Genomic DNA, 25,893 nt, shown 5'->3' on the forward strand with positions numbered 1-25,893 from the left:
GAGTGTCAGGTAGGGCTTGGTTCTGACTTAACAGCAATGAGTTTGAGTTGGCAACTTGAATCCACTCAACAGTCCCGAGGAAGAAAGTCCTGGCAGTCAACTCGCGTTAAGATAACAGCCATTGAAAACCCTATGGAGTGTAGTTCTGATAAAACAGAGGCAGCTATGAATTGAGAATCAACCTGACAACAGTGGGCTTTTTGGTTTTTATTCCTTTGTTGCCTTGTGAGTTAGTGGTGTCTTCAGCAGGAAGGCTACACACCTCAGAGATGGGGAGGCAGGTCCAAGGTAGGTCCTGTACACTGGGAGGAGGGGAGCAATCTGCACTTGGCAGTGAGGACAGGGGGGAGGAGGGCAATCTGTACTTGACAGTGAGGAACAGGAGGCACTTGAAGGGAAGTCCACTCCCAGGCCTTTCTGTATTTGGCACATGAGGAAGATGGCAAGTGTGGGTGACAGCCCTCCAGCAGGGTATGGTCAAAGGTGGAAGAGGTCTTTCCTGGGAAATGGTGAATTGAGACAGCCAGGTGGGTATGGTGCAAATGCTTCAGGCAGAGCTCAGAAGGTAGAGCCCCATGATGTGGTAATTGGGGAAATTGTGACTTCTTGTTGCCAGGTGCCACTGAGTCGACTACAACTCATAGACCCCTAAGAACAACAGATCTGAACCTTGGCCTATCTTACTCCATTCTCTTCATCTCTGATATACTCTCAAACTTACTCTTTTTGGAATTTTTCCCCCCAAGCCCTTTTTTTTTTTATAATTTTTTTATTTTAATTTTTTTTTTACAGAGGTTTTGGATTTCCATTCATTCATTGCCGCAATTTTCTCCCTTCCCACCCCTCCCCACCAGCTTGCTTCCCCCTCCGGAGGAAAAAAAAATTCCTTCATTAGTATACAATTCCCACGTCCCTTCCCCCCACCCCTAGTACACTTCTCTATGCAACCTTAATTCTGGATTCCTGTCCCCAAGCCCTTTCTTAACGACACTGTGTCAGTCCTCCATTTTGTTGATAGTCTCCCTCACTTTATCTGAGCTCCCACCTTTTCTCAGCATGATGTCTTTCTCCAAGGACTGGCCCGTTCTGATAGCATGCCCAAAGTAAGGAGAGAGGACAGGGAAAGAGCTAGTGCCAAAGCAGCAAAGGGACAGAAACAGACAGATGAGGAAGAGGATGGCAGTACTATAAGCATTTGAGTCCTTCGCAGGCAAGACAGCCTTGTTTATCATCCTGGGCTCCTCCCATACTTTGGCTCCTACTGATACGAGCTTGAAGGTGTGGAGCAGAGAGAGAATGTGCATGATATCTTGAAGAGAATGCCAAGTCTCATACTGCTTGAGTCCCCACCTACCTCCTCCCCAAAAGAAAAAAAAAAACATTGATGAGCTAATGGTCCAGTTTTTTATTTAGAAACCTGATTGTTCAAGAATATGGTGGGGGTTCTACACCCCTACCCTTTTACACTGGGATCATGTCAGAGGTGGTGGGCAAACTTCTCATTTCTTCAGCACAGAAATGAAGATTTGTTAACTCAGAAGCATAGATTATAGGGAGGAATATGGGCAGGGAAGGGGACAAAGAAACTCCAGAGTAAGGAAAAGGGTAAACTGACTCCACACAGCAATAAAAACCCACTGCCATCAATTGGGTTCTAACTCACATTGGCCCTACAGGACATAGTAGAACTAGCCCACGGGGTTTCCAACACCGCAGTCCTAACAGCAGTGGACTGCCGCCTTTTCCTCCCATGGGGAAACTTGGTGGGTTTGAGCTGCTAACCTCTGTTTTAACCACTGCGCTACCAGGACTCTTCAAACAGCAATAGGGGCATTTACAATAGGGGTGTTTACTTTCTTCAGACCTGCTTAATGGCCCTGTTCTTCTTGCTCTTCCTATCCTACTCCACCCACAAGGCCTTACTGTATCTCTAGGCAGGGAATGGGGAAAGAACCAACAGGCTAGGAGGGGATAAGAGGGAAAGCTGAGGAGGAAGGGAAGACGTGGGACAAACCCTGGGAGAATGAAAACCACAGGCCTGGTGAGGCCTTGAGAGCAGTTCTTGGCTTCGGCTCTTGCAGCAGCAGTAGTACTCATCCCACAGCCCTCCCACCCCCCCCACCCCCGGGAGTTGGGGCTCTCGAAGACCACAGCTCAGCACCACTCTGCTGTTTTGCCTTCAGGGACCCGGGGTGGAGGGAAGGGAGTGAGGGAGGCAGGGCCTGTCCAGGACTTCTCGAGGATCAGTTGCAGTGGTGGTCTCAGAAGTCAAACTCGTCCAGGTCCCCCGTGCCCTCCCCCTCCTGAGAGCCCCACACCCGGCGGTAATTGCTTTCCAGCTCTTTCTGCCGTTGCTGTTCTTTCTGCGCCTCTTCAGCACCCTGCACCTGGTGGGAAGGTGTAGAGGTGAGCTGGAGTTGCTCAAGAGATGAGCAGGAGAACCCTCAGAATGTTCCAGGCATCCAGGGACTGAGGGCACACAGCCTCCAGAACTACTGGCCTCATTTTACAGCTGAAGAAACAGGGCCACATGCGTGTGACTCTAAACCATGTTTGTGAAGCCATGGCATGCTAGAGGCTGGGGGAGGCTGTCGGTCCAGGGCTTGGGGAGTAGGGCGCCTCTCACCAAGATATTAAAGAAAATCTCCTTGAGGTTCTTTGTGTCCTCATCACTCAGCCAACGTGCGTCCTCCTCAGCCCCTTCAGCCCCTGGCCGGACTATTTTGATCTCAATTTTCCCTGGGAAGGAGCAGAATGGTCATTGAGAGGAGAATGCTGGGAGCTTCAGCACAGGCCCCACCACCTCCAACGGGGCTGTGAACCCTTCCGACAGCTTGGCGTCCAGCCCCGCCCTCCAGGGCCCACCTTCAGCTGTGAGTCCCTCCCTCTCCAGCAGCTCTTTCACCAGCCCCTCGATTTGTTTCAGCTGTGGGTTTTCCCGTTTCATCTCGAGGACAGTCAGATCCTGATTGGGGCCTCTGTGGTGGAGCTTGGTGACCCGGACCCGGACTCTGTGCTCGGGATCCTCCTCTTAGAGGGGGAGACACAGGGAGACACAAAGCAGGCCATGACTCCCAGGGTCAGGGGTGTGGTGCTCACAGGGGGTTTGGGCAGCTGTTCTGTCCCAACAAGATTCAAAGCATTCATGCCCCAGACTCCAGTCACCAAGTGCAGCCTCCTGCTCTTCCTTCTACCCAATAATTCGGCCCAGCACCTTCAGAGGAGAAACACTAACTTCTCTGAAGCAAAAATCAGGCCACCTGTACTAACTATGCAGTTTTGTTCTGAGAAGCAAAGTGGAAAAGTGTTTTGGTCCTTGACGTGTCTTTAAAGACATTTAAATGTTTACAGATGAAGTGGGATGGGAGATTTGAAACTGGGACTATTCCAGAATATTTGGAACGATGGCTCTGCACGCCCACAGGACTCTGGAATGGACACAAAGGGATGCAAGGAGGAGGAATGAATCACTTCAAGTCTGTCTGGTCCACTTGCTTGTGCACAGCTGGGGTCTCTCCCAGTGCAAAGTCCTACTTGGTAGAAGGCTGCATCCTTCATGATGTATGATACAGACCCAGAGCGATTGCAATCATATCTATGGATCACCCAACTATGTGCTAGGCTCTGGGGGTATAGAAACAAACCAGAAAACCAGACAGACACACTCTAGGAGCAGCTTTCCAGAAGGTTGAGTTGGAGGCAGTGGAAAGAAAGAAATAGTGAGAATAGTGTTCCAGACAAAAGGGAGAAAGTGAGCAGTCTAGAAGCGAAGGGACATGGTGCCCTCCTTGGTCCACAAAGCTGATGGAAAGGGCAGCTGACTGGCTGGCTCCTTCCCATCTGACTGCTCTCACCTGTAGGCTGTGGGGGTGGGGGAGGCTTTTTAGGGACAACCCTCCTTTTCTGACGCCTCTTCACTAGCTGTGGATTCTGTTTTTCCTCCAGCCTTTTGATGAGCTTGTTGAGAGTGGATGTGAGGGCCAGCATTGCTCGATCACGCTCCGACTCCTTCTTCAGCCCGTCTGGGTCAAGTTCCTTCTCTGTCTGGAATACACAAGGGGATGTGGAGAACCAGAAGTCACAGGGGCAGAGAAGGCCAGTAGCTCACACTCTGTAACCAAAAACCTAAACTGCTGCCATCAAGATCATTCCGACTCCTGGTGACCTTGGTCAGAGTAGAACTGAACCTCCAACCATTAGCAGCTGAGTGCAAACCATCTGTGCCACCTGGGAACCTGCATAATCTATAACTCCCTGATGTTGAGTCAATATGGACTGAGAGCAATCCTACAGGACAGCAAAACTACTTTCATGGCGTCTCTAAGGCTATAATCTTTTTGGAAGCAGATAGCCTCATTTTTCTCCTACAAAGCTATTGGTGGGTTCAAATCAAACTACTGACCTCCAGTTCTCAGTCCAGCATTTAAGCACTGCTCCACCGGGACTCCTTCATACTCCATAAAACAGTCTGAGTCTTGTCCCTCCCTCTCTCCAAACTCCCTTCCTCACCATCTCCCTTTTTGTGTCACGTCAATCACTACCATCCGTCGTGCTCTGTCCTGTCATGTGCTGTGCTAGGTGCTGCAATACACTCTGTTCTCTTTAGCCCCCTGCTCTTTCCCGAGATTGAAGGTGGCTGCAGAAGTGATAGGAGGAGCTGTGCTCACCTCCTGGATGATGTTCTCCAGTTCCCGCTCCATGCCAGCCTTCACCTCCGAACGGAGCCTATCTCGGTCTGATGGGAGCAGTATTCCTTCCAGTTCCTTCTCAAATTCTCCCAGTAACTGCTGTTCATCCTCGTCCTCATCCTCCTCCTCTTCCTCTCCCTCTTCCACCCCATTCTGTTGTTCTACATCATCGCCTTTTTCTTTCACCTCAGGGTCCCTCTGAGGGACTTCTTCAGCATCATCTGCACGCTGCTCCCGGCCTGTGCTTGGGTTCCCCTGGGTGTGAGGGATTGAGGAGAAAGAGGTAGGCAATTGGAGTTTCAGCAGAGACCCATGGCTGGGGGCAGACAAACAGTGGTAGTGACATGGGATTCAGAGGACTTAAGGAAGGAGGTCAGCACTATTGGGCCTACTTTAGGCCCAGGACAGGTTATTGGGTTCCCTTGGCTGGGAGGCAGGTTTCAGCTCTTCCAGAGCAGGGCCCGTACCTTTTTGGTTCCACCCTTCAGCTCCTCTATCAACCGAATCAAGTCTGCAGGGTTCCGAATGACTTTGACCTGCACATTGTTCTGAAAATCTGAGATGAAAGAACAGGAGTGGATCCTCTGTGTTCTGAATTTGGTACTGATTTCCTAAGGAAAGGTGATGAGGAGACCAAGGAAGGACGTGGCCCCTGCCCCCAGGAGCTACCTGTCTTGTCAGCCACGTGGGCTAAAACCCATCCCTAGAGACAGCACTGTGCTAAGAGGGGCTCACAGGTGGGAGAGAGGGTGCTAACAAGCTGTACGTTTCCTGCTCTTCACTGAACTTCTATGATTTTATCCCCATAGGACCTTCTGGCCATCAGCTTCTAGGAATCTTCTTCCTTGGCTCCTGTACGCTTCACAAAAATGTGACCGCATTTACTCAGTGTCTAGTCAATTTCAGGCATTCTATAAAGAACTACTCTACTCTTTCATTCTCAATCCCACAACAGCTCTCTCAGGTGGGGACTATTACCCACATTTTATGGACTGAGGAACTTGAATTGACATGAAATCACTCAGGATTACAAAGTCAACACGGAGCAGAATCACTGCGCTCTACTACCTCCCTAGAACAGCCTCAGTGTCTACTAAGAACACTAACTCCTGGGGAAACAAATTAGCTGTTGGCCTGGCTGCCCAACTTCACCCCTCACCCCCACCCCTGCCAACCTGAAGGTACAGCCAAGCAGGAAAGATGCTGGGGGTGAGGAGGGGGCTCACTCACCATCAGGGGAGGGTGGGGCTGGATCTGCCGTCTCCATGTTAAGTTCCTGCTCCTGAAGAGGAAAAGAGCAGTCTCGGGTGGCCAAGTGCCTACATGCCCAGCTGGGACTATCCTTACATCCTTAGATAGATGCAGGTCACCTCCCAGTGACCTCAGCTTAGCTTAGGTAACCCTCCCCATCCCAAAGGCCACTTCATCAGAAGTAGAAGTACAAACTAGCTCTCACCTCAGCCTGTACCTCCTCCCCTCCTGGAGCCTGGTCCTCTTGCTCATGAACCACCTTCCAGAAGTCCGACTGCTTACTGTCTTCCTTGGTTGGACTTGCACCTGGGGTACAGAGAACAGGAAGGAATCTGAAAGGACAGGAGAAACACTGGAAGGGAGCAAATAGTATGGTGTGTACCTCCTTCCTCTATCCTTCCGCCTCCAGCCCCTGTGGTCACCATAGGACAAGGTCAAATAAAGAAAGGAGGAAAATGGGGCAAGTTTCCTGAAACAAGTGAAACAAGGTCCTACCTTCTCGCTTCAGGGGTACCACCTCAGACTTGGCCTCACTCCACATTTGATGGTCCAGGTCTTGCAGCTCTTCTAGGATTTTCTCCCCATACTGCTTGGAGTCTATGAGAAATGGTGTGGAAGTAGCATGAGGGACTGGGCCGTTCAGGACTTTATCTTCTGCTTCTCCTCCCATACATCTCCTTCCTCACCTCACCAGCTAACTACTCACCAGCTTGCTGCTGAATGTAGGCCATGTACTCCTCAGGCTGTAAGGCAGGGTGGCAGATAATGGCCTGGGGAGCAGCACTGGGTGGGGGCCGGAGGAGAGGGTGTGGGCAGAGGCGAGGAGTCCGAATGGTCAGTACGTAAGAGCAGGACAGGGGCTCGTCCACACGGTCAATGTAGTCCCCAGAAATGCCAGCACCCTCATCACACAGGAACTGCAAGGTTGAAAGGGTGAATAAATAAATAGTGACTGCCACTAGTAATTATAGTTCTGAGAGCATATACCTTTAATTATGTACTTACAGCATGTCAGAGTCAGTGCACAGCACTTTCTATACCTTAGCTCATTTATTATCACAAAAGCCCAGTGAGGGAGGTATTAAAATCTCAGCTCTGGCTAAAGAAGCTTATGTTGCATAGAGCCAAATGGACTTGTTTAGGCTAAATTAGCTGGTAAGCAGAAAAAAAACCCCAGGAATTAAACATAAGCAGGTGAATTCCAGGTAACCAAACAATTCTTGTTTATTTTATATAGTGGTAAGAAACTGCACTGCAATCTCGAAGGCACATGGTTCAAATCCTCCCACTGGAGGATCAGTATCCAACTTAGTGGTACTCAACAAGAGCAACAATACTTGTATTATTTTTTTTAAATTGTTATTTACAGAAAGTTTGGGGTTTTGTTTATTCATTGATGCATTTTGTTTTACATTCTTGCTTTTCATAAATATACACTAAGCTAAACCCACTTCCATGACATCTATTTTGATTTATAGCGATACTGTATCAGATTTCTGAGGCTATAAATCTTTATGGGAGGAGACTGAAATCTTGCAAAAGACCAGCTGGTAGGTTTGAGCTGCTGACTTTTAAGTTCGAAGTGCAACTATGCACTTTTCCATCAGAGATTTGCATTTATATATGTAAATATCTCTGATAAATGCTGATAGGTGTAGAGGGGCTTCAGGCCTTTTGTTTATAGGGTTGCTATGAGTTGTGCTTGACTTGAAGGCAATCAACATCAACAACAACAATATAACATATATGTATATATATATTGGCCTTATAAACATTCTTTACATAGGTGCTTATTTTTAAAATAGACACATATGATAAAAACCCTCTTCAGACAGAGTCACAGTTTACTTCACTGCACCTAATGATAAATTTATGTTGTCCTTTTCCTGATGTCCTTTTCCAGGAACTGGGACTGGCTTTCAAGATAACATGTCAAAAGTAATGGGGGTGAAGTTGCCATCCTCGATTCTAAGGAGCATTGTAGCTGGACTTCATCTAAGACAGACTTGCTTATTCTTCTGAAAGTCCACAATCTTAGTCAATATTCTCTGCCAACACTGTAATTCAAGGCCATCAACACTTCTATTGTCTTGCTTTCACATGCATTTGAAACATCTGAAAAAAACATTGTTTGGGTCAGGTGTACCTTAGTCCTCAAAGTGAAATATCTGTTTTTTAACACTTTAAAGAAGCTTTTGCAGCAAATTTGTGAGTATAATATTTTATTTCTTGACCACTGCTTCCATGAGCCCTGACTGCTGATACAAGTAAAATAAAATCCTTGACAACTTCAATATTTCTCAATGGCACATAACAATAACATACTATAACAGGTTTGGAAGCAGGAGTGGTATCCACTTCCTAAACAACATGCCTCCGGAAACTCTATGAACTTTGATAAATGTCGATAGATGTAGAGGGGCTTCAGGCCTTTTGTCCATAGGGTCGCTATGAGTTGTGCTCAACTTGAGGGCAATCAATAACAACAACATCATCAAGGTGTTCACCAGGTTGCAGGGATTTTTATTTCCTTGCAGGGATTATGTTGGGGTATAATCCACAATGAAGACTATAGTCTTGGATCTTTATCAGCAAATGCTTCAAGTCCTTTTCACTTTAGCAAAATTGTGTCATCTGTATATCACAGATTGTTAGTCTTCCTTCAGTCCTGCTGCACATTTTTCATACAGTCCAGTTTTTTAGATAATTTGTTACACATACAGATTGAATTAGTAACAGAATACAACCCTGTTGTATACTTCTGACTGTAAACTAATCCGTAACTGGTAAAAATTCTAAAACAATATGGAGAGGTTATCCGTAAGGGACACTTAAGAATCATAAGTCAATGTAGCACATAGACTTTATTTAAATTGTGTTTTAAATAAGATAATAAAAAAGATGTTATTTGGTAAATTTGAAAATACTGAATATATTATTAAAGAATCAGTGTTGATTTTTAGTGTAGTATGACTTGTGGGTATAGATTTTTTAAAACCCAAAACCCCTTTTCCCTTCTTATTGTGACTTAAAGTAACAATTTTTTTATTGTAAAGTTTACAGAACAAACCAATTTTCCACTCAGCAATACACATTGTTTTGTGAAATTGTTTGCCATTCCCACAATGTAATGGCACTCTTTTAATTTCTTCATTGTCTACTGTTCCCATTATCCTTCTTTTCTGCCCCTTCCTGGCTTCTGCACTTTATTCCTGGGCAAATATTGGAGTGTTCCTTCCTATGTATTATTTGGCGGAAAGGTGAGTCCAGTTCAGGCTTGAGGATCAAGTTAGGGCTACAGTCTCAGGAGCTCCACCAGGTTCTATCAGGCCACTGAAGCCTGGGGGTTTTTATGCTTTTTGAATGTTGTTCTATATTTGTCATTCACTCTGTCCAGGACCTTCTGTTGTGATCTCTTTCAGAGCTGTCGGCAGTAGGAGTCAGGCACCATCTATTTCTTCTCTCAAGGTCCTGGAGACTGAGGTTTGAATGGTCTTGTGGTTATGTTTTTAAAAGAGCCTTTAAAAGAACACAGAATACCTTTTAAAGAATATAGAAATATTTATGGATGAAATTATATGGTGTCTGTGAGTAGAGGAGAGAGGATGTTAGGTACCATCATGCTGAGTACGACTTCGAGTGACTCACTGAACGGCAGTTCAAACCTTGCCTTATCCTGTGCCATCCTCGGCCTCTGCTGTGCTTCCGCCCACTGTTGTAGTCACTATGTCAGTCTATCTCACTGAGGCTTCATCTCTTTCACTATTTTTTTCCAGCATTCTTTTTCCAAGAATTGGCCACTCTTAAAAACATGACCAAAATATGTGAGATAAAGTTTTTCTAACTTTGTGTCCAAGGAACACCCTAATTACACCTCCGCTAAGAAAGATTTGTTTGTTCTTTTGACAATCCCTGGGATAATGAATACTCTGTGAACATTACAATTCAAAAGCATCAAGTCTTCTTCAATCTTCCTTATTCACTGTCCAACTTTTAAGGACCTATGTTGTTATTGTTAGGTGCCACTGACTTTAGTACAACTCATTGGGACCCTATGAACAACAGATCTGAACCCTGTCCTAGCCTATTGCATCCTCACAATCTCTAACACATTCAAGCCCATTCCTGTAGTCACTGTGTCCATATACTTAGTTGAGGTTGTTCTTCTCCTTCACTGTCCTTCCACCTTTTAAAGAATGATATCCCTCTCCAAGGAATAACTTCTCCTAGCAACATATCCAAACTATGCAAGATGAAGCTTTATCATTTTTGCCTCCCAGGAGCAATCCAGCTGCACCTTCTCCAAGACATATCTGTGTGTTTTTTGGCAATCTGTGGGATATTCAGTACTCTTCTCCAAAACCACAGTTCAAAGGCATCAATTCTTTCTTCTTTTTATTCTTATTATTTTTTTTTTTAATGTGTGTACCATCAAATTGGATCTGACTGGTATAGGAGGCGATTGTTCCTCCTTCTTCAGCAAAGCATCTGGTGGATTTGAACCGCGCACCTCTGGGATTGCAGTGCCGTTTCCTGCCACTAGGCCACCAGAGCTTGCCCAATTCTTTCTTCTTCGGGCATCCTTACTCACTGTCCAGTTCTCAGATGCATAGCAAGTGATTGAAAAGATGCAAAGTAGTGGCAAGGAGCTGCAACTACAATCCTAGAGGTGCACGGTTCGAAACCACCAGATGCTCTGCCGGGAAAGGAGGGACAATCTCCTCCTGTACCAGTCAGATCTGATTTGACGGTACACTCACACAAGAATAATAAAATTTAAAGAAAAGAAAAGACGCAAAGTAGTGCTGAAACTGACATCATTCCTCCTCAGTAATTTGGAGAGATCCCTAATTGCAGACTTTTCCAGTGCAACACATCTCCTGACTGTTGTTGCCAAGTATATTGATTGTTGATCCAATTAAGATGAAGTCATTGACAGTTCCAATCTTTCCTCCCCTATTGTAATGTTGCCCATTGGTCCAGTGGCAAGGTTTCTGGTTTTCCTAATGTTGAAATGCAACCCATATTGAAGGCTTTATCTTTTGCAGCAAGCACTTCAAGTTCTCCTCACTTTTAGCAAGCAAGGATGTGTCATCTACATAACAAAGGTTATTGATGTGTCTTCCTACAATCCTGATGCCACATTATACTTTATAGAGTCCAGTTTCTTGAATAATTTGCCTAGCATACAGATTAAATAGTATGGAGAAAGGATATAACTAAAGCCCACTTTTCTCAATTTTCAACTGCACAGTCATTTGTCTTTGTGTAGTCAATTAGGCACAAAGAGACATTCTTCTAGCATTCTTTGCTATCTGCCAGGATCTAGCTGACATCAGTCAGCAATGATATCCCTGGTTCTATGGCCTCTTTGAAATTTAGCTTGAACATCTGGCAGTTCTCTGTCTAAGTACCATTCTGTTTCTGAATGAACTTCAGTAGTATTTTGCTTGCATATAATCTTAATGATATTGTTCGATAATTTCCACATTCTGTTGAATAACCTATCTTGGAAATAGGGACATATATGGTGGCCTAACGAAAAGAAGCTGGGCTGCAATCCCAAAGGTATGCAATTCAGATCCACCAGCTGCTCCATAGGAGAAAGATGAACATTCTCCTCCCATGTAATTTACTGCTTCTGAAAACCCACCGCAGGGTCAACTCTGGTCACTGCTGACTCTATGGCACATAACAACAGCATGTATATGAAGCAACTAAAAATACCATGCCTTAGGTCGCGTACTACTTCATTTTTAAGTTGACATTCTTGATTTTTAGCAGTTTAAAGAGGTCCTTGATAGCAGATATTTCTAATGAAATAACGGGTCTTTTTATTTTGTGATTGCTGCTTTCATGATTTGAATGTCGACCCAGGTAAAATGAAATAATTGGCAACTTCAATCTTTTCTCCATATATCATAATGTTGCATTATAATGAGACTGATAATAATTAGTGAAGCTAAGTGATATCAGTGTGTCATTATACTAGTTTCATTTAGTACATACTTTCAATTTTCCATAATAAAAAGTTAAAGAAAAAGATAATCTTGAAATCCACAGTCTTTGCCCAGCAATTATACTTTTAAGAATTTTTATCTACTGGACCTACTTATGTATGACAGCATGTATAATGCTAGCCTTTTGTAATACCAAAAGATTAGAGTGAAAATACTCTTATCAGTACAGTAATTGTGACAAGTAATGACACATTTGTACAATGGAATATTATACAGCTGTTAAAAATAAGGAAGCTCTATAGGTAATGGCATAGAAGGACTTCTAATTATTATTATTAAGGGAAACAAAAAACAAAGTGCAGAAAAGTGTGTACATTTTTTCTGTGTCTAAAGATAAAAGGAAATAAAAATATATTAAAATTGCTTATAATTACAAAGAAAGGCTGAAAGACTACATAAAAAAGCCAAGAGCAAGGTGACCTTGAAAAGATGAGAGACAAGTTTGAGAGGAAGACTTTTCATTATATAGCTTTTTCTATTTTCTGGGTTTTGAAGTTTGGGAAACCATTACCAATCTATAAATTAGACAGTGAAATATAAAACAGTCATAAGAATGTGTGAAAGATGCCAATTTTATAAAAGATGTACTATAAAAGCAGTCATTTTAGCATTCATTTCAAAGAGCTGAAAAGAAACAGCAAAAAATAGCCAAAAGAAGAATAAAAATCAGTGGAAGCGAATGAAAAATAGGATATAATTGCAATAGAGAAGCTTAGCAGATCTAAGTTGGTCCTTTGAAAGACTAATAAAACTGGCCAATATGGTAAAGCTGACCAATAACAAAAGGCAGGATTAAGGGGAGCTCTGGTGGCCTAGTGGTAAGGAGCTGCAACTACAATCCCAGAGGTGCACGGTTCAAATCCACCAGATGCTCTGCTGGGGAAGGAGGGACAATCTCCTCCTGTACCAGTCAGATCTGATTTGACGGTACACACACACAAAAATAATAAAATAAAAATAAAAATAAAAAGGCAGGATTAACAGCTGATGCAGAGGTTAAAAAGACAACAGAAGGATATTGTGAACAATTGTATGCTAAAACCAGACAAAAAGGGCAAATTCCTAGGAAAATAAAACTGATCCAAACTTTGAAATAGAAAACCTTGAAGGTTCCTAAAACTATTAGCTACAGCAATGGGCTCGAGTACGTCAGAGATGACAAAGATGATGCGGCATGGATCTGTTCAGATCTGTGTTCATAGGGCTACTATGAGTCGGACTCGACAGCACACAACAAAATTATGAAATGAATAAAAATTCCAATCTTGCATACATGTCATAATATAGAAAAAGTAGGGAAATCTTTTTACTTTATTTTCTGACATTAACATAATCTAAATAATGTAAATTATAATGGACACAATAAAATGAAAAATTATTGTCTAATAACTTTCATATACATATATATAAAAAATAATTTAACAACTAATAAAATGAATTTAATTTAGCTCCTCACTAAAACAGATGAGCTCTGGTGTCCTAGTGTCAAGAAGCTGTGCTGCAATCATGACAGCATGAGGTTTGAGGCCATCAGCTGTTTCCTGGGAGAAGGATGGGCAATCTTCTCCCAAGTGATTAACTGCCTCTGAAAATCCACTGGAGGGTCAGCTATGGGTAGGTTCTGACTATGGTACACAACAACAACAACAAAAACCCTGAATTTAGAAATGTATAAAAACAAGTGAACTGTTTTCATCAAAAGATGTTCTTGAAAACAATGTATTAGAATTTTGGTGCACTCTGGTGGCCTAGTGGCAAAAAGCTGCACTATAATCCCAGAGGTGAGCAGTTCAAATCCACCAGATGCCTTGCTGGAGAAGGAGGAATAATCTCCTCCTGTACTAGTCAAATCTGATTTGACAGTACACACACACACAAATAATAATAAAAAAATTTAAAAAAGAAAACAATATATTAGAATTTTGTAATTAAAATAGTATACATATAAAAAAAGAATCCCTTCTCTTTTTGATCACTCAGATGCAGCCCACACCATGGACCAAGACCTCCTTGAGCTAGGTCCTTCCGCCAAAGTCTTTGCTCTAGGCCCTTTCTCTCTGTCTCCTTCAGAAGGCCCTCTTTTACTGTCCATGCTTTCCCTTCAATGATGGTTTCCTGAAAGTTCTCTCTTCTTTCACTATACCATTTCCTTGGAGATTTTCACCTATAGCCTCCTGGGAAGTGTCTGTTTGGATCCTCTACCATTGCTAAAATCATTATTTCTGTCATCAATATAGTCCTATTTCAGAATACCTCTCTAAGTAACAGGAAACACCATCTATCCAGTTGCTGAAGCCAGAACCTTGGAAATCACTCTTGATTCCTCCCTCTCCTTCTATTGATTTTGTCCCCTAAGTATCTAAAAACCCCTCAATTTTCCTTATGTCCAGATCACCTTTATCCCTTACCTGGATTTCTATAACAATTTCCTAATGCATTTCTCTCAGCAGAGTGAGCTTTCAAAAACCAAAATTAATTATGTCATCTTTCTGCTTAAAATACTTCATGGTCTCTGAGATTGTCTGAAACCTTCCACAGAGCTGCTAAGCTCTTGGTGAAATAACCTGTCCTCTAGCCCCTGGTTATTGCCTAGCTCATCTCCTATACTCTCCTTTCCAGAAAACTCCACTGCAGCTATTGTGAATCTCTATCAATTTCTGGGCTTGGCCATCATCCTTAGTTGTCAGTTCAAAGGTCACTTTCTACAAGAGGCCTCCCTTTGTTCTAGCCTCAGTAAGGTCCTTTATTATATGCTCCCATATGATAATGAACTTTCCATCATAGCCCTTCTTCTGCTTGCTGTGATAGTTTAACACACATCTGCCTCCTAAGAGGTGGACCAAGTCTCTCCGGTGCCATTTCTACAAAAACATGTAAAAATATTTTTTGAGCTCTCTTAGTTTATATTATAGTAGGTACATAGGTGTTGAAAATTAGTTTTGTTCAGCTGCTAACCTGAACATTAGAGGTTTGACCTTATCCAGTGGAATTTCTGAAGAAAAGGCTATTATATGCTTCCATAAAGATGGTTGTTGTTATGTGCTGTCGAGTCGCCTGCAATTCTTCGTGACCTTATGTACAACAGCTCTGAAGCCTGCCCTATCCTGAGCCAGTCTCACTGACTCCAACACTCCTACACCCATTGCTCCAGTTACTGTATAATCAATCTCATCTGGGGTCCAGCCAGTCCTACAAAGCAGTTCTATTCTGAAATTGCTGGAGAGCTAGGAGCTGGATGGAAATGCATTATGGTTTTTTGTTTTTCTTGCTCATATTAAGTTATTTAAGGGAGATCTAGAGGCTTAGTGGACAGCTGTCATCTTGTCAACCCAAAGACATGCAGTTTGAATCCATCAACTTCTCCATAGGAGAAAGATGGGAAATCTCCTCCCCTGTGATTTACTGCCCTTGAATTGGAGGATGAGCTATATGAGTTGGTTTTGACTTGATGGTACACGATAACAACAATTATGGTACAAAAGTTTCTCTGGTGAATGAAGCATCACAAATAGTCAATGGCTTGAATCCACTAGCTGTGCTGCAAGAGAAATCTTCTTTCCTTGAAGATTTACAGCTTTTGAAACCAGATGAAATACTGCTATGAGCTGGAATCAACTTGATGGCAGCAGATTTGGTTTAGGTTTGTACTTAAGGTTTGGATTGCCAACCAAATCGTCAGCTGTTCGACTCCATCAGCTGCACTGCAGGAGAATGTGTCCCATAAATATCCATAGCCTCCAAAACCTAATAGAGGGTCACTGTGAATTGTAAGAATTCAAGGGCAGTAGGTTTGGGTTTTTATTATAGTACTCTGCCCATGGTGGACAGTGTTTGCTGGAGCTTCCTGACTCAAACAAGCCTGGAAGTAGGAGTGGCATCCACTTCCAAAAAGGCTTGCCTCCGGAAACTCTATGACTAGTGCTCAGGCCTTTCGTTCATGGGGTCGCTGTGAGTCATCTATGACTCGACTGCACTGAACAACAACACCCTGCATGGGACATATGTTCAATAAATAAGAGAAAGATATGTTCTATGCCCTCAGTTCTTAGCCTACTAAAGGTATTAACACCACCAAAATAATTAGAATACAATTAATTCATTGCTATACTACAACAACATAACAGATGACATACATGTGTGGATGCTTAGGAGTATGTGTGCATCTGGGCAGGTGTATAGAACAAGCTAGGAACACAATTATATTTCTCATTGTTGTTGTTATATGCTGCTGAGTCGCTTGTGACTCATAGGGACCCTATGTACAACAGCCCTAAACTCTGCTCTATCCTGTGACAACCTTATTGTCTCTGACACATCTACCCCCATTACCCTAGTCACTGAGTCAATCCATCTTATCGAGGGTCTTCCTCCCCTGCACTGTCCCTCCACTCTCCCAAGCATTATGTCCCTCTAAAGGGACTGATTCCTCCTTGCAACAAACCCAAAGTATGTCAGACGAAGCTTTAGAATCCTTGCCTCCAAGGAGCAGCCTGGTTTCATCCTCTTCAGAATGAACCTGCTTGTTCTCCTGGCAGTCCATGGTATAGTTAATACTCTTCTCCAGCACCATAGCTCAGGAAAAATTATTTAAGTGATATTTGAACTGGCTTATCATCTATTCAACAAATGATTCCTGGGTACCTATCTGGTGCCTGGCCCTGTTCCAGGTCCTGATAATACATTGATAAAACAACACAGTGTTTCTGCCTTCCTGGGGCTTATTCTAATGGGAGGTGCAGATACTAAGCTTAAAAAATAAGAGAGCTTTTTATGACAACAATCTGGAACAAGAGGTGCATTGAAAGTAGGCTGGAGGAGGATGAGGAGGGAAGGGGAGAGAAGAAAATGTGTAATACTGAATGAATAAAAAGAAAAAAGAAAAAAAACAGCCTCAGATTGTGATACATGCTTTAAGGAATATAAAAATGTATGTATTTGCCAAGCCAAAGGCAAAGGGCTATGTGTTTGTCTGAGGGTCTGCATTAGGTCTCACTAAGGTGACCTGAATATAACCTAAGAGAGGTAGAGAGAATCTCAGAAGGACAACATCATCATCAAGCTCTTTTAAAAAAATGATAAATTTTATTATTTTTTTGTGTGTACTGTCAAATCAGATCTGACTGGTACAAGAGACTTCCCCTCCTTCTCTAGCAAAGCATCTGGTGGATTCAAACTGCATACCTATGGGACTGCAGTGCAGCTTCTTGCCACTAGGCCATGAGAGCTCCCTATCAAGCTCCTTCTGAGAACTACACTCATACACTCAGCATAATGGGATCAGGTCACTACAGGTCTGAACTGTCTGTGAGCACTATATATTAGCAGTGTTTTAGGTTTTATGTGTTGTATGGTATGATTTGGTCAGTTATTCTCTAGGTCTTGGGATGTTCAAAACCTTTTTCCAATGCACAACCAGGTTTATTGCTGCTTTGCTCACAATAGCAAAGAGTTGGAAACAACCCAAGTGCCCATCAACAAATGAATGGATAGAGAAGCTCTGGTATATTCATACAATGGAATACTATGCTGCATTGAAAAACAAGGAACTCATGCAATATTATTCAAAATGGGTGACTCTGGAGGACATTATGCTGAGTGAAATATCTCAGTCACAAAAGGACAAATACTGCAGAGTTCCACTGTTGTAAAATGGGTCTGACATCAGGGTTGGGGGAAGACAGAGAAGGAGGGGATGAATGTATACTGCATTGAAACAGATGAAGGAGAGAACTATTTAAAAGTGATATGTGATTAGGTATTATTTTAATGACAGGAGTCCAGAACGAAGGCTGCATAATGGAGGGACTTAGAGGGAGGGACAGTATAACAATGAAAGATTTTTCTTTTACTTTTCAAAGAGAAGAGCAAACTGGGGGGGTGGGGTGGGCACGGAGAAAAGTGCAACAATGAATGAATGGAAATCCAAAGTCTCTGTAAACTTTCAATAAAATTAGTAATTTTTAAAAACTCAGTAACAACTTTTTCCATATAAATTAATGATAACTGCTTCTTTCCTTTATACCATTGTTGTTATTGTGTACATTTGAGGTGAAACCTCACACACAGCTGACCCTCCAGCAGGTTTTCAGAGGCAGTTAATTGCAAGGGAGGAGACTGCCCATCTTTCTTCTGTGGAGCGGCTGGTGGATTGGAACTGCATGCCTTCAGGAAAGCAGTGCAGCTTCTTGCCACTAGGCCACCAGAGCTCTTTATGCCATTATAACTTACACAAGCTTTCATAGAAATACTCTATTTTTGGATCACAAGGAAAACCTGTATATGCAGAGGCCACCTCTGTTTCTTTCCTTCTGCTGGTACCATACTGGGCGTGCTGAGGTGTTCGGATCTAACCTGTGGACAAGGCACATTCACTGGAGGTTTCACAACACGGGGTACATAAGTGACATGTGCTTACAGCGGTGTCTGAAGCCAGCTCACACATGTTCAGAAATATTATGAGCCAACTTGACATCACATTTATAACATGAAATTGGCTACAGTGGGAATATTTATGTCACAAATGTTGGCAAACATGAAAAAGTCAAGGTTTTTACTCTTTAAGGAGTTTTGGAGGCTTAGTCAGTAGGGTGTTTTGCTGCCAAACCAAAGGCGGGGGGTTCAAATCCACTAGCTGCTTTGTGGGGAAATAGGTGAGCAATCTCCTGCCACGTGATTTACTGCCTCTGAAAACCACTAGAGAGTTTGCTATGAGTTAACTCTGAATTGGCAGCAATAAGCTTGAGGGTTTTCCCCTCTATGAAGTCTGGGTGATGCAGTCGATTAAGCATTGGAACGCTAACAGAAAAGTCAATAAAAGTGGCCCACTAGCCACTTCACAAAAGGAAGATGTGGTAGTCTGAATCTGTAGAGATTTACAGCTTTGGAACTCCTATGGTGCAGTTCTCCTTTGTCCTGCAGGTCTGTTTTGAGCTAGAATGGAATTTGATGGCAGTGAGTCCCCCTAACAATCTGGATAGTCAGCATCTGTCAGCATACCACGGTACATATGTGTTAATCTGTATTGTTGTTACATACTCTCAAGTCAGAACCAACTGAGAGACAGTTAATCATGTGAGGAGACTTCCCCTTTTTTTTCTACAGAGCAGCTGGTGGATTCAAACTGGGTGCCTCTGTGCTGGCAGTGCAACTCCTCTCCACTAAGACATCAGAGCGCCCTGCATTACAGAATACTAACTCTGTGAAGTGTCATATAGTTCTCTACGAGTATGTGTGCTTGGGAACACACATTACAATTACCTGAGCAACCTCAAACAACACACATCTGCCTGCCCAACCATCTCACTAGATCAAGAACATTTGTTAAGAGGATGTTAGCAGTGATGAAATTGGAAGATGATGGGACCAGCCACAGGGACAAGGAGGAGAGTTTTGAGAGAGCTAGAAGTAGAATGCATGAACTTTGTTATTTACTCACAGAGAAACATTTTCCTTTGTATCATTTCAGAGTTTAATCATAGGTTCATTTCTGAGTTATTTTCTAATATCTGATGTTTTCTCTTTGCCTTCCAACAGGGCAAAAACTGCATCTGTTTGCTCATTACTGTGCCTCCAGAGTTAAGTGAAGAAAGCAATGAGGATGTGAAGGGGTAGAAGTCAAAATGGCATTCAGATTTCTAGTTCAGGTGACAGAAAGGAGAAATAGAGAAAAAGAGTAAGTGTGGTAGGTGATGCTGAGGGAAGGCTGTGGAATTTGTTAACTTGAAAGACCTGTGATATCTAGTGACATCCAGCTGGGAGAGACTCTTGATTATAAGATGGGATCCTACGTTCTTCCATTAGAATTTGTATCGCCACTAAGGGAGTATAAATTTCCTTATCTCAAGACTCACCCGAACCTCAGCCTCTCGGGGCCTTCCATTGAGGTCGCACTTGGACCCATTCCCATAGGTTTGGCTGTGGTAGCGCTTCAGGCGATGCTGCTTGGAAGCCTAGGAGGACAGCAGGTAAGAAAGATTGGGGATGAGAGAGATTACCTGGAGGAAGAATGACACCATGTTCCACAAGGACCTTAAAGACCAGGCCCCAGGTGTCTTTGCTCAAATAACCACCAAGCCGCCAAAAGATGCCGCCAATTCTAACCCAGGGGTCTGAGGTTGTAGCCAGGACCCTTGACCCTCCCAAATCCATATTTTTACCACCTTGGCTGTTTCATCATCCCAGTCAAAGGCCGATTGGTAGTAGCCAAGATAGAGGACTTCACCTTTGATCTCAGAATCTGCAAGAGCAATCACAGTGGAGCACCATTACTCCTTCTGAGAGAAATGGGGAGTGAGTTAAGTCACCTCCCATGGCATGTGGCTGAGAGCTTAGGGACTCACTCACCTTCCATGTGGTACTGCTGGATGTGGCGTCCATAACAGAATTCATATGTCCACCAGTCCTTAGTCTGACAATTGAAAAATGGACAATCAGGAGGATGGAGTGGGGATTTGTCCTCCTAGAATTAATCCTGGTTCCAAGACACACAATTTCTCATCTCTCTCCACATCCAAACCTAATTCTCTAGCCTGTTAATAAGGAGAGAACACCATTCTGTGATTTGGGCTGATACCTCTGAAGTCTGTTTGCCACCCTTGGTCTTTCCACTCTTCTCTTTATACTTGTATTTATCCTTCTCACCCCCAACCCCTCAATAAGGACAAGAAATCACAGTATCCTTGGAGATCTCAGATCAGGCTCAACCTCAAATAACATTAAAACAGTCCTTGTACTGTTCTAGACATTAGGGATATAGCTGTGACTAGAGAAAGCTCCTGACTTTATGAAACTTACATGCTATTGTAAGGACTCTGCGGAAAAATAAGTAAATAAATAAACGAAGAGGATGATTTCAGATAAAGGTGCTAAGATGAAAACAAAATAAGAGAGAGTGACAGGGGCCAGAGATAACTCTACTAGGGTTTATGAAGAAGGCACTAAGGAGGTGTTTCTTCTACCTTACAGTCCCTTTTAAGGCCCCGCACCTAACCCTTAGTCTGAGAGCTCTCCTAAACCTCCTCTACATTCAGAACCACACAGTGATTGCAGGATTCTTTGCATCTTTTCTTTCTGTGCCTTCTACTCTAGCGGTTGTCTTAACTCTTACAGGTCCTCTAGATCCATCCTCATTCTCCAGCACCTTTGTTCTCATAAGACTGCTGGTTCCCAAGTCCTGTTTCATCCATTCCAGTCCCTTTTACCTTCAGTAGGCAGGGAGCATCTCTCATCGGACTCAACAACTCAGGGATCCCAGGCCCTTGGTAAGCAGGTGTCTCCTCTTCCCTTTCACGCTGGAAGTGAATGGCTCCAGCTGGCAATCGACACTCGTAGCGCTGTTTATACTTAGAGGAGACGATCACCACGTCCGAAGCCTGGTTCTAAGAAAGAAGGGAGTGGGAGTAGGGGGGCAGGGAGGCAAAGAGAGGCTGGGATCAGGGAGAACAACAAGATCCCTTTTCAGACCCCGGGGAACAGCCCAGCGGGAGACAGAATGAACCACGAATTCTCCAGCTGTGCTCCGTAGATGACCGGAGAGAGCATTCCCACTTGGCCTCTAGGGAGGAGCCTGAGCGTTTTAACGAGAACTAGGACCAGGAGGCTGACAGCAGGAAGCCCCGCCCTCCCAGTCCCGGGCCCCAAAGGAACGGGTTCAGTCGGTGAGCCCCTGGAGTCACTGCAACAACACCCCTATCTACTCTTCTTGACTTTCCCCTAGGCTTCTGCTCTAGGTTCCGCCGTGCCCTCATCTGTATTATTCTCTTGCCCCTTCGGTCTTGGACCCTTGACCCTCCACCTCCATGCTTCCTCACCTGCCCTCCCATGACAGGCAGAGGTATGATCTCGATCCCATAACGCATCTCACTCAGCTCTTCCAGGTTCAGGCTTCCGACAGCACCGGTCAGACTTGCGGGTAATAGTAGCCCTAGAAGCAGCAGCTCCAATACACTGGACAGCAGCATTCCTGCCGCCATCTTTAGTTCCCCTCCTCATCAAGAGCAACTCTTTCCGCCCTAAACCTGGCAGTGGCTTCAGCCCGCCCATTAATGAAACAAGGTCTCATTGGCTCTATGCGCTGTCCTTCTCAGGTACTTTATTTTCATTTGTAAACGTGGCTCCAAAGCTCACCAGGAGGTGGATCACGACTAATAGCAAATCACTCGCTGCATGTGATTAGTCGGAGGTCTTAGCCAATCATTGACGAGATCAGATCCCCTCCCGCCCCCTATTGGTTCCAAAGAGGTGTGGTTTTTACGAGGGGCTGTTTTAAGCGGTTTCGTCTATTCTCACGCAGCTGTCATGTGCTTTTCTGTCTTTTTTTTACTTTGTTAGTCCTCTTCAACTTTGTATACCGCCCCAGCAAGGTGGAGGATTTTAGCAGGGGCGTGTGAGCGCGATGTCCTTTGAAGTTATTTAATACCTGTTGCACAACAACAGTGGGGCGTTTGTTGGTTTGTTTGCTTGTTTTTTGTGGTTGTAGTCCAATCGCTTCTGACTTATGACCACCTTCTATGGAACAGAACAAAACTTTGCCCAATTTTGAACATCTTCATGAAAGATTTTATGTTTCAGCCCATTTTTGTGGCTGTTGTGTAGTACCTTCCAACTTTCATCTAACATTGCTTGAGCAATATTGTGTGTGACCCATAAGATTTTCACGGGCTAATTTTCTGAAAGTAGCTCACTAGGCTTTTCTCTCTATTGTGTCTTCATCTGAAAGCTCTGCTGATACCTGTCTACTGTGGGGAATCCTGCTGATACTTGAAATACTGGTGACAAAGCTTTCAACATCATTACAACAAGTAAACTACCACAATACAAAATGGCAAACAAGTGGTAACATTGTACAGAAACATACTTCTTTTCATAATACATACAACTTTAAGACAAGCTGATAATTTGTATCAAGTAAGGACAAAGAGAAAAGAAGAACAGTGATCTTTTAGGAACTGGACAGCAAATGGAGAAAATAGAAATGGTTTTGTAGACCGGAGAAAGTTGATACCTTAACAGAGATAAACAAGAGCCTAATTATATCCTCAAGCAGGACACTGAAAAACGTTTTCTGGGGAAGTGGACCAACTTAAGGGAAAACACCCAAAAGATACTTTCATTATGTTTTTCTCAGTGAAATGGCTGAACCAATCCTACAGGTAACCTTTGCCTGCACCCCCACTGCCCACACAGATTTCAAATAGGCTTTTTAATGTGCTCATTCACACAGCAAAGATTGTATGCATGGCATAGGGTTGGCCAAGTTCACTGGACAGCACCTAACAATAGCAATTGTTTGTTGTTGTTATGTGCCGTCGAGTCATTTGCTACTCATAGCGACCCTATGTACAACAGCCCTAAACCGTGCTCTATCCTGTGCCAATCTCATTGCCTCTGACACACCCATCCCGAGTACCCCAGTCACTGAATCAAACCACCTCATAGAGGGTCTTCCCCTCCTGCGCTGTCCCTCTACTCTACCCAGCATGATGTCCCTCTCTAAAGACCTTTCTCTCCTTACAACATGTCCAAAGTATGTCAGACGAAGCCCCAGAATCCTTGCCTACAAGGAGCAGCCTGGTTTAATCCTCTCTACGATGAATCTGTTTGTTTTCTTGGCAGTCCATGGTACATTCAATACTCTTCTCCAGCCCCACAGCTCAAAGGCGTCAATTCTCCTTCTATCCTCCCTAGTCATTGTCCAACTCTCTGATGCATAACAAGTGATTGCAAAAACCATGGCCTGTATCAGGCGCACCTTAGTCTCCAGAGAGACACTGTTGCTCTTGAGTATTTTGGAGAGGTCCCTAACCGCAGACTTTCCCATCGCAATACGTTTTTTTTATTTCCTGGCTACTGGTGCCAAGAGTGTTGACCGTGGAGCCGAGCAAACTGAAGCTGTGAACAATCTCAATCTCTTCGCCATCCATCCTGATGCTACCAATTGGTCCAGCGGTGAAAATTTTTGTCTTCTTGACATTGAGCCTCAGTCCATATTGAAGGCTGCAGTCCTTGACCCTCTGGAGTAAGTGCATGAGGTCCTCCTCAGTTTCAGCGAGCAAGGTTGTGTCATCTGCATAACGCAGATTGTTGATAGACCGTCCACCAATCCTAACGCCACGCCTCTCCTCATAGAGCCCCGCCTCTCGGATAATCTGCTCTGCATACAGGTTGAAAAGAATAGCAACATTCTTAATGTAAGCAGAGAACCAAAGATCATCGGAAATTTAAAGAAAGTCTTTCATATTTAAGAGATCAAAACAAACAAAGAACAATAAAATGAAAGGAAATAGATTTCAAGGGGGGAAATACCAAACTGAAATAAGAAACATCACTGATAACATCAGAAAAAAGTAACAATAGTAAGTGATTTGAAAAATAACTCTATTGTTGTAATTGTTAGGTGCTGTTGAGTCAAGGCCCTCTTGACAGGTATGAACACTATCCTGTGCCATTCTCACTCTTTCTGACACACTAGAGCCCCATTGCAACAGTCACTGTCAATCCAACTGGTTGAGCATCTTCCTCTTTTTAGCTGACCCTCTACCTTTCCAAGCCTGATATCCCTCTCCAAGCCCCTCTGAGCAACATGCACAAACTATGTGAGATGACGCTTTATCGGCTTTGCCTCCAAGAAGCACTCTGGCTGCACTTTTCTCAAGACAGAACTATTTGTTATTTTGACAGTACATGGGATATTCAGTACTCTGCTTCACACCACAATTCTTCCTCTATCATCATGATGCACAGCAAGTGATTGTAAAGACTATGGCCTGAATCAAACTCACCTTAGTCCTCAAACTAGTATCATTGCTCCTCAGTAATTTGGGAAGATCCCTAACAGCGGTCTGCCTAATGCAGTACTCCTCCTGATCCTCTACCTACTGGTACCAAGGGTATTGATTGTGGATTCAACTAAAATGAAATTGTTGACATTTTCTATCTTTTCTCCATCTACCATGATGTTGCTTGTCGGTCCAAAGGTGAGGATTTTTTTCTTCTTGACATTCATGTACAGTCCATATTAAAGGCTGTAATATTTAATCTTCTGCAGCAAGGGTTTCAAGCCCTCTGCACTTTCAGCAAGCTAGGTTATGTCATCTGCATAACGTAGGTTGTTGATGATAATCCTGAAATCACATTCTTCTTCATAAAGTCTGACTTCGTGAATGATTTGCTCATCAAAATGATTAAGTGTTGTTGTTGTTGTTAGGTGCCGTTGAGTCAAGTATGACCCACAGCAATCTGAACCATGTTCAAATTGTGTAAGTATGGAGAAAACATACAACCATGGCATATACCCTTCCTGTTTTAAACCGTGCAGTGTTCCCTTGTTCTATTCACACAACAGTTTTTTAATCTAGATATAGGTTTCATATCAGCATGATTAAGTGTTCTAGGATTCCCATTGTTTTCAATATTAGCTGTAGTTTTTCATGATCCACACAGACAAATGCCTTTGTAGTCAGTAAAACACAAATAGACTTTCTGCTAGAATCCTCTGCTTTCAGCCTTCTGACATCAGCAATGATATCTTCAGTGCCATGGCCTCTTCTAAACCCAGCTTGAATTTCTGACAGTTCTCTCTCAAAGTACTCTTCATTTTTGGATGATCTTTGGGAATATTTTGCTTACATATGATGTTATTTGATAATTTCCACATTCTGTTGGATCATCTTTCTTGGTCATAGGAAAAAATATGGATTTCTGCCACTCAGTCAGCCAGATAGCTGTACTCCAAACTTCCTCGCATAGACTGGTGAGCACATCTAGGGTTGCATCTATGAATTAAAATATCTCAATTGGTATTTCATCAACTCCTTGGGACTTATTTTTTGTTAGTGCCTTCAGTGCAGCTTAAACATCTTCCTTAATTACCACTGGCTAATATTGTTCATATGGCACTTACTGGACTTTTTTATTCAAAAATTTCAATCAATTCC

The 25,893-nt window shown here is 43.3% G+C and overlaps 1 protein-coding gene across 7 annotated transcripts; it reads right to left on the reverse strand.

Moving 5' to 3' along the window:
• Positions 1-2,261: 2,261 nt before the first annotated feature.
• On the reverse strand, positions 2,262-21,930 carry OS9 (osteosarcoma amplified 9, endoplasmic reticulum lectin). 7 transcript variants are annotated; one of them, XM_006897568.1, is made up of 15 exons: positions 21,769-21,930; positions 21,160-21,336; positions 20,303-20,366; positions 20,119-20,195; positions 19,810-19,908; positions 6,646-6,856; positions 6,435-6,536; positions 6,145-6,245; positions 5,919-5,970; positions 5,156-5,244; positions 4,713-4,943; positions 3,855-4,044; positions 2,866-3,030; positions 2,627-2,739; positions 2,262-2,387 (listed from the first exon to the last, which is right to left on the reverse strand). In XM_006897568.1, the coding sequence occupies exons 1-15, from the start codon at positions 21,928-21,930 to the stop codon at positions 2,262-2,264; spliced, it is 1,959 nt and encodes a 652-aa protein (XP_006897630.1). The 7 variants fall into 7 exon arrangements, with proteins under 7 accessions (XP_006897630.1, XP_006897629.1, XP_006897632.1 ...); XM_006897567.1 differs by having other exon boundaries at positions 4,668-4,943; XM_006897570.1 differs by lacking the exon at positions 2,866-3,030.
• Between the last annotated feature and the right edge of the window lie 3,963 nt (positions 21,931-25,893).

This window comes from Elephantulus edwardii, unplaced genomic scaffold (assembly GCF_000299155.1).
Source record: "Elephantulus edwardii isolate Elephantulus edwardi_28Jun2011 unplaced genomic scaffold, EleEdw1.0 scaffold00212, whole genome shotgun sequence".
In the NCBI taxonomy this organism is placed as follows: domain Eukaryota; kingdom Metazoa; phylum Chordata; class Mammalia; order Macroscelidea; family Macroscelididae; genus Elephantulus; species Elephantulus edwardii.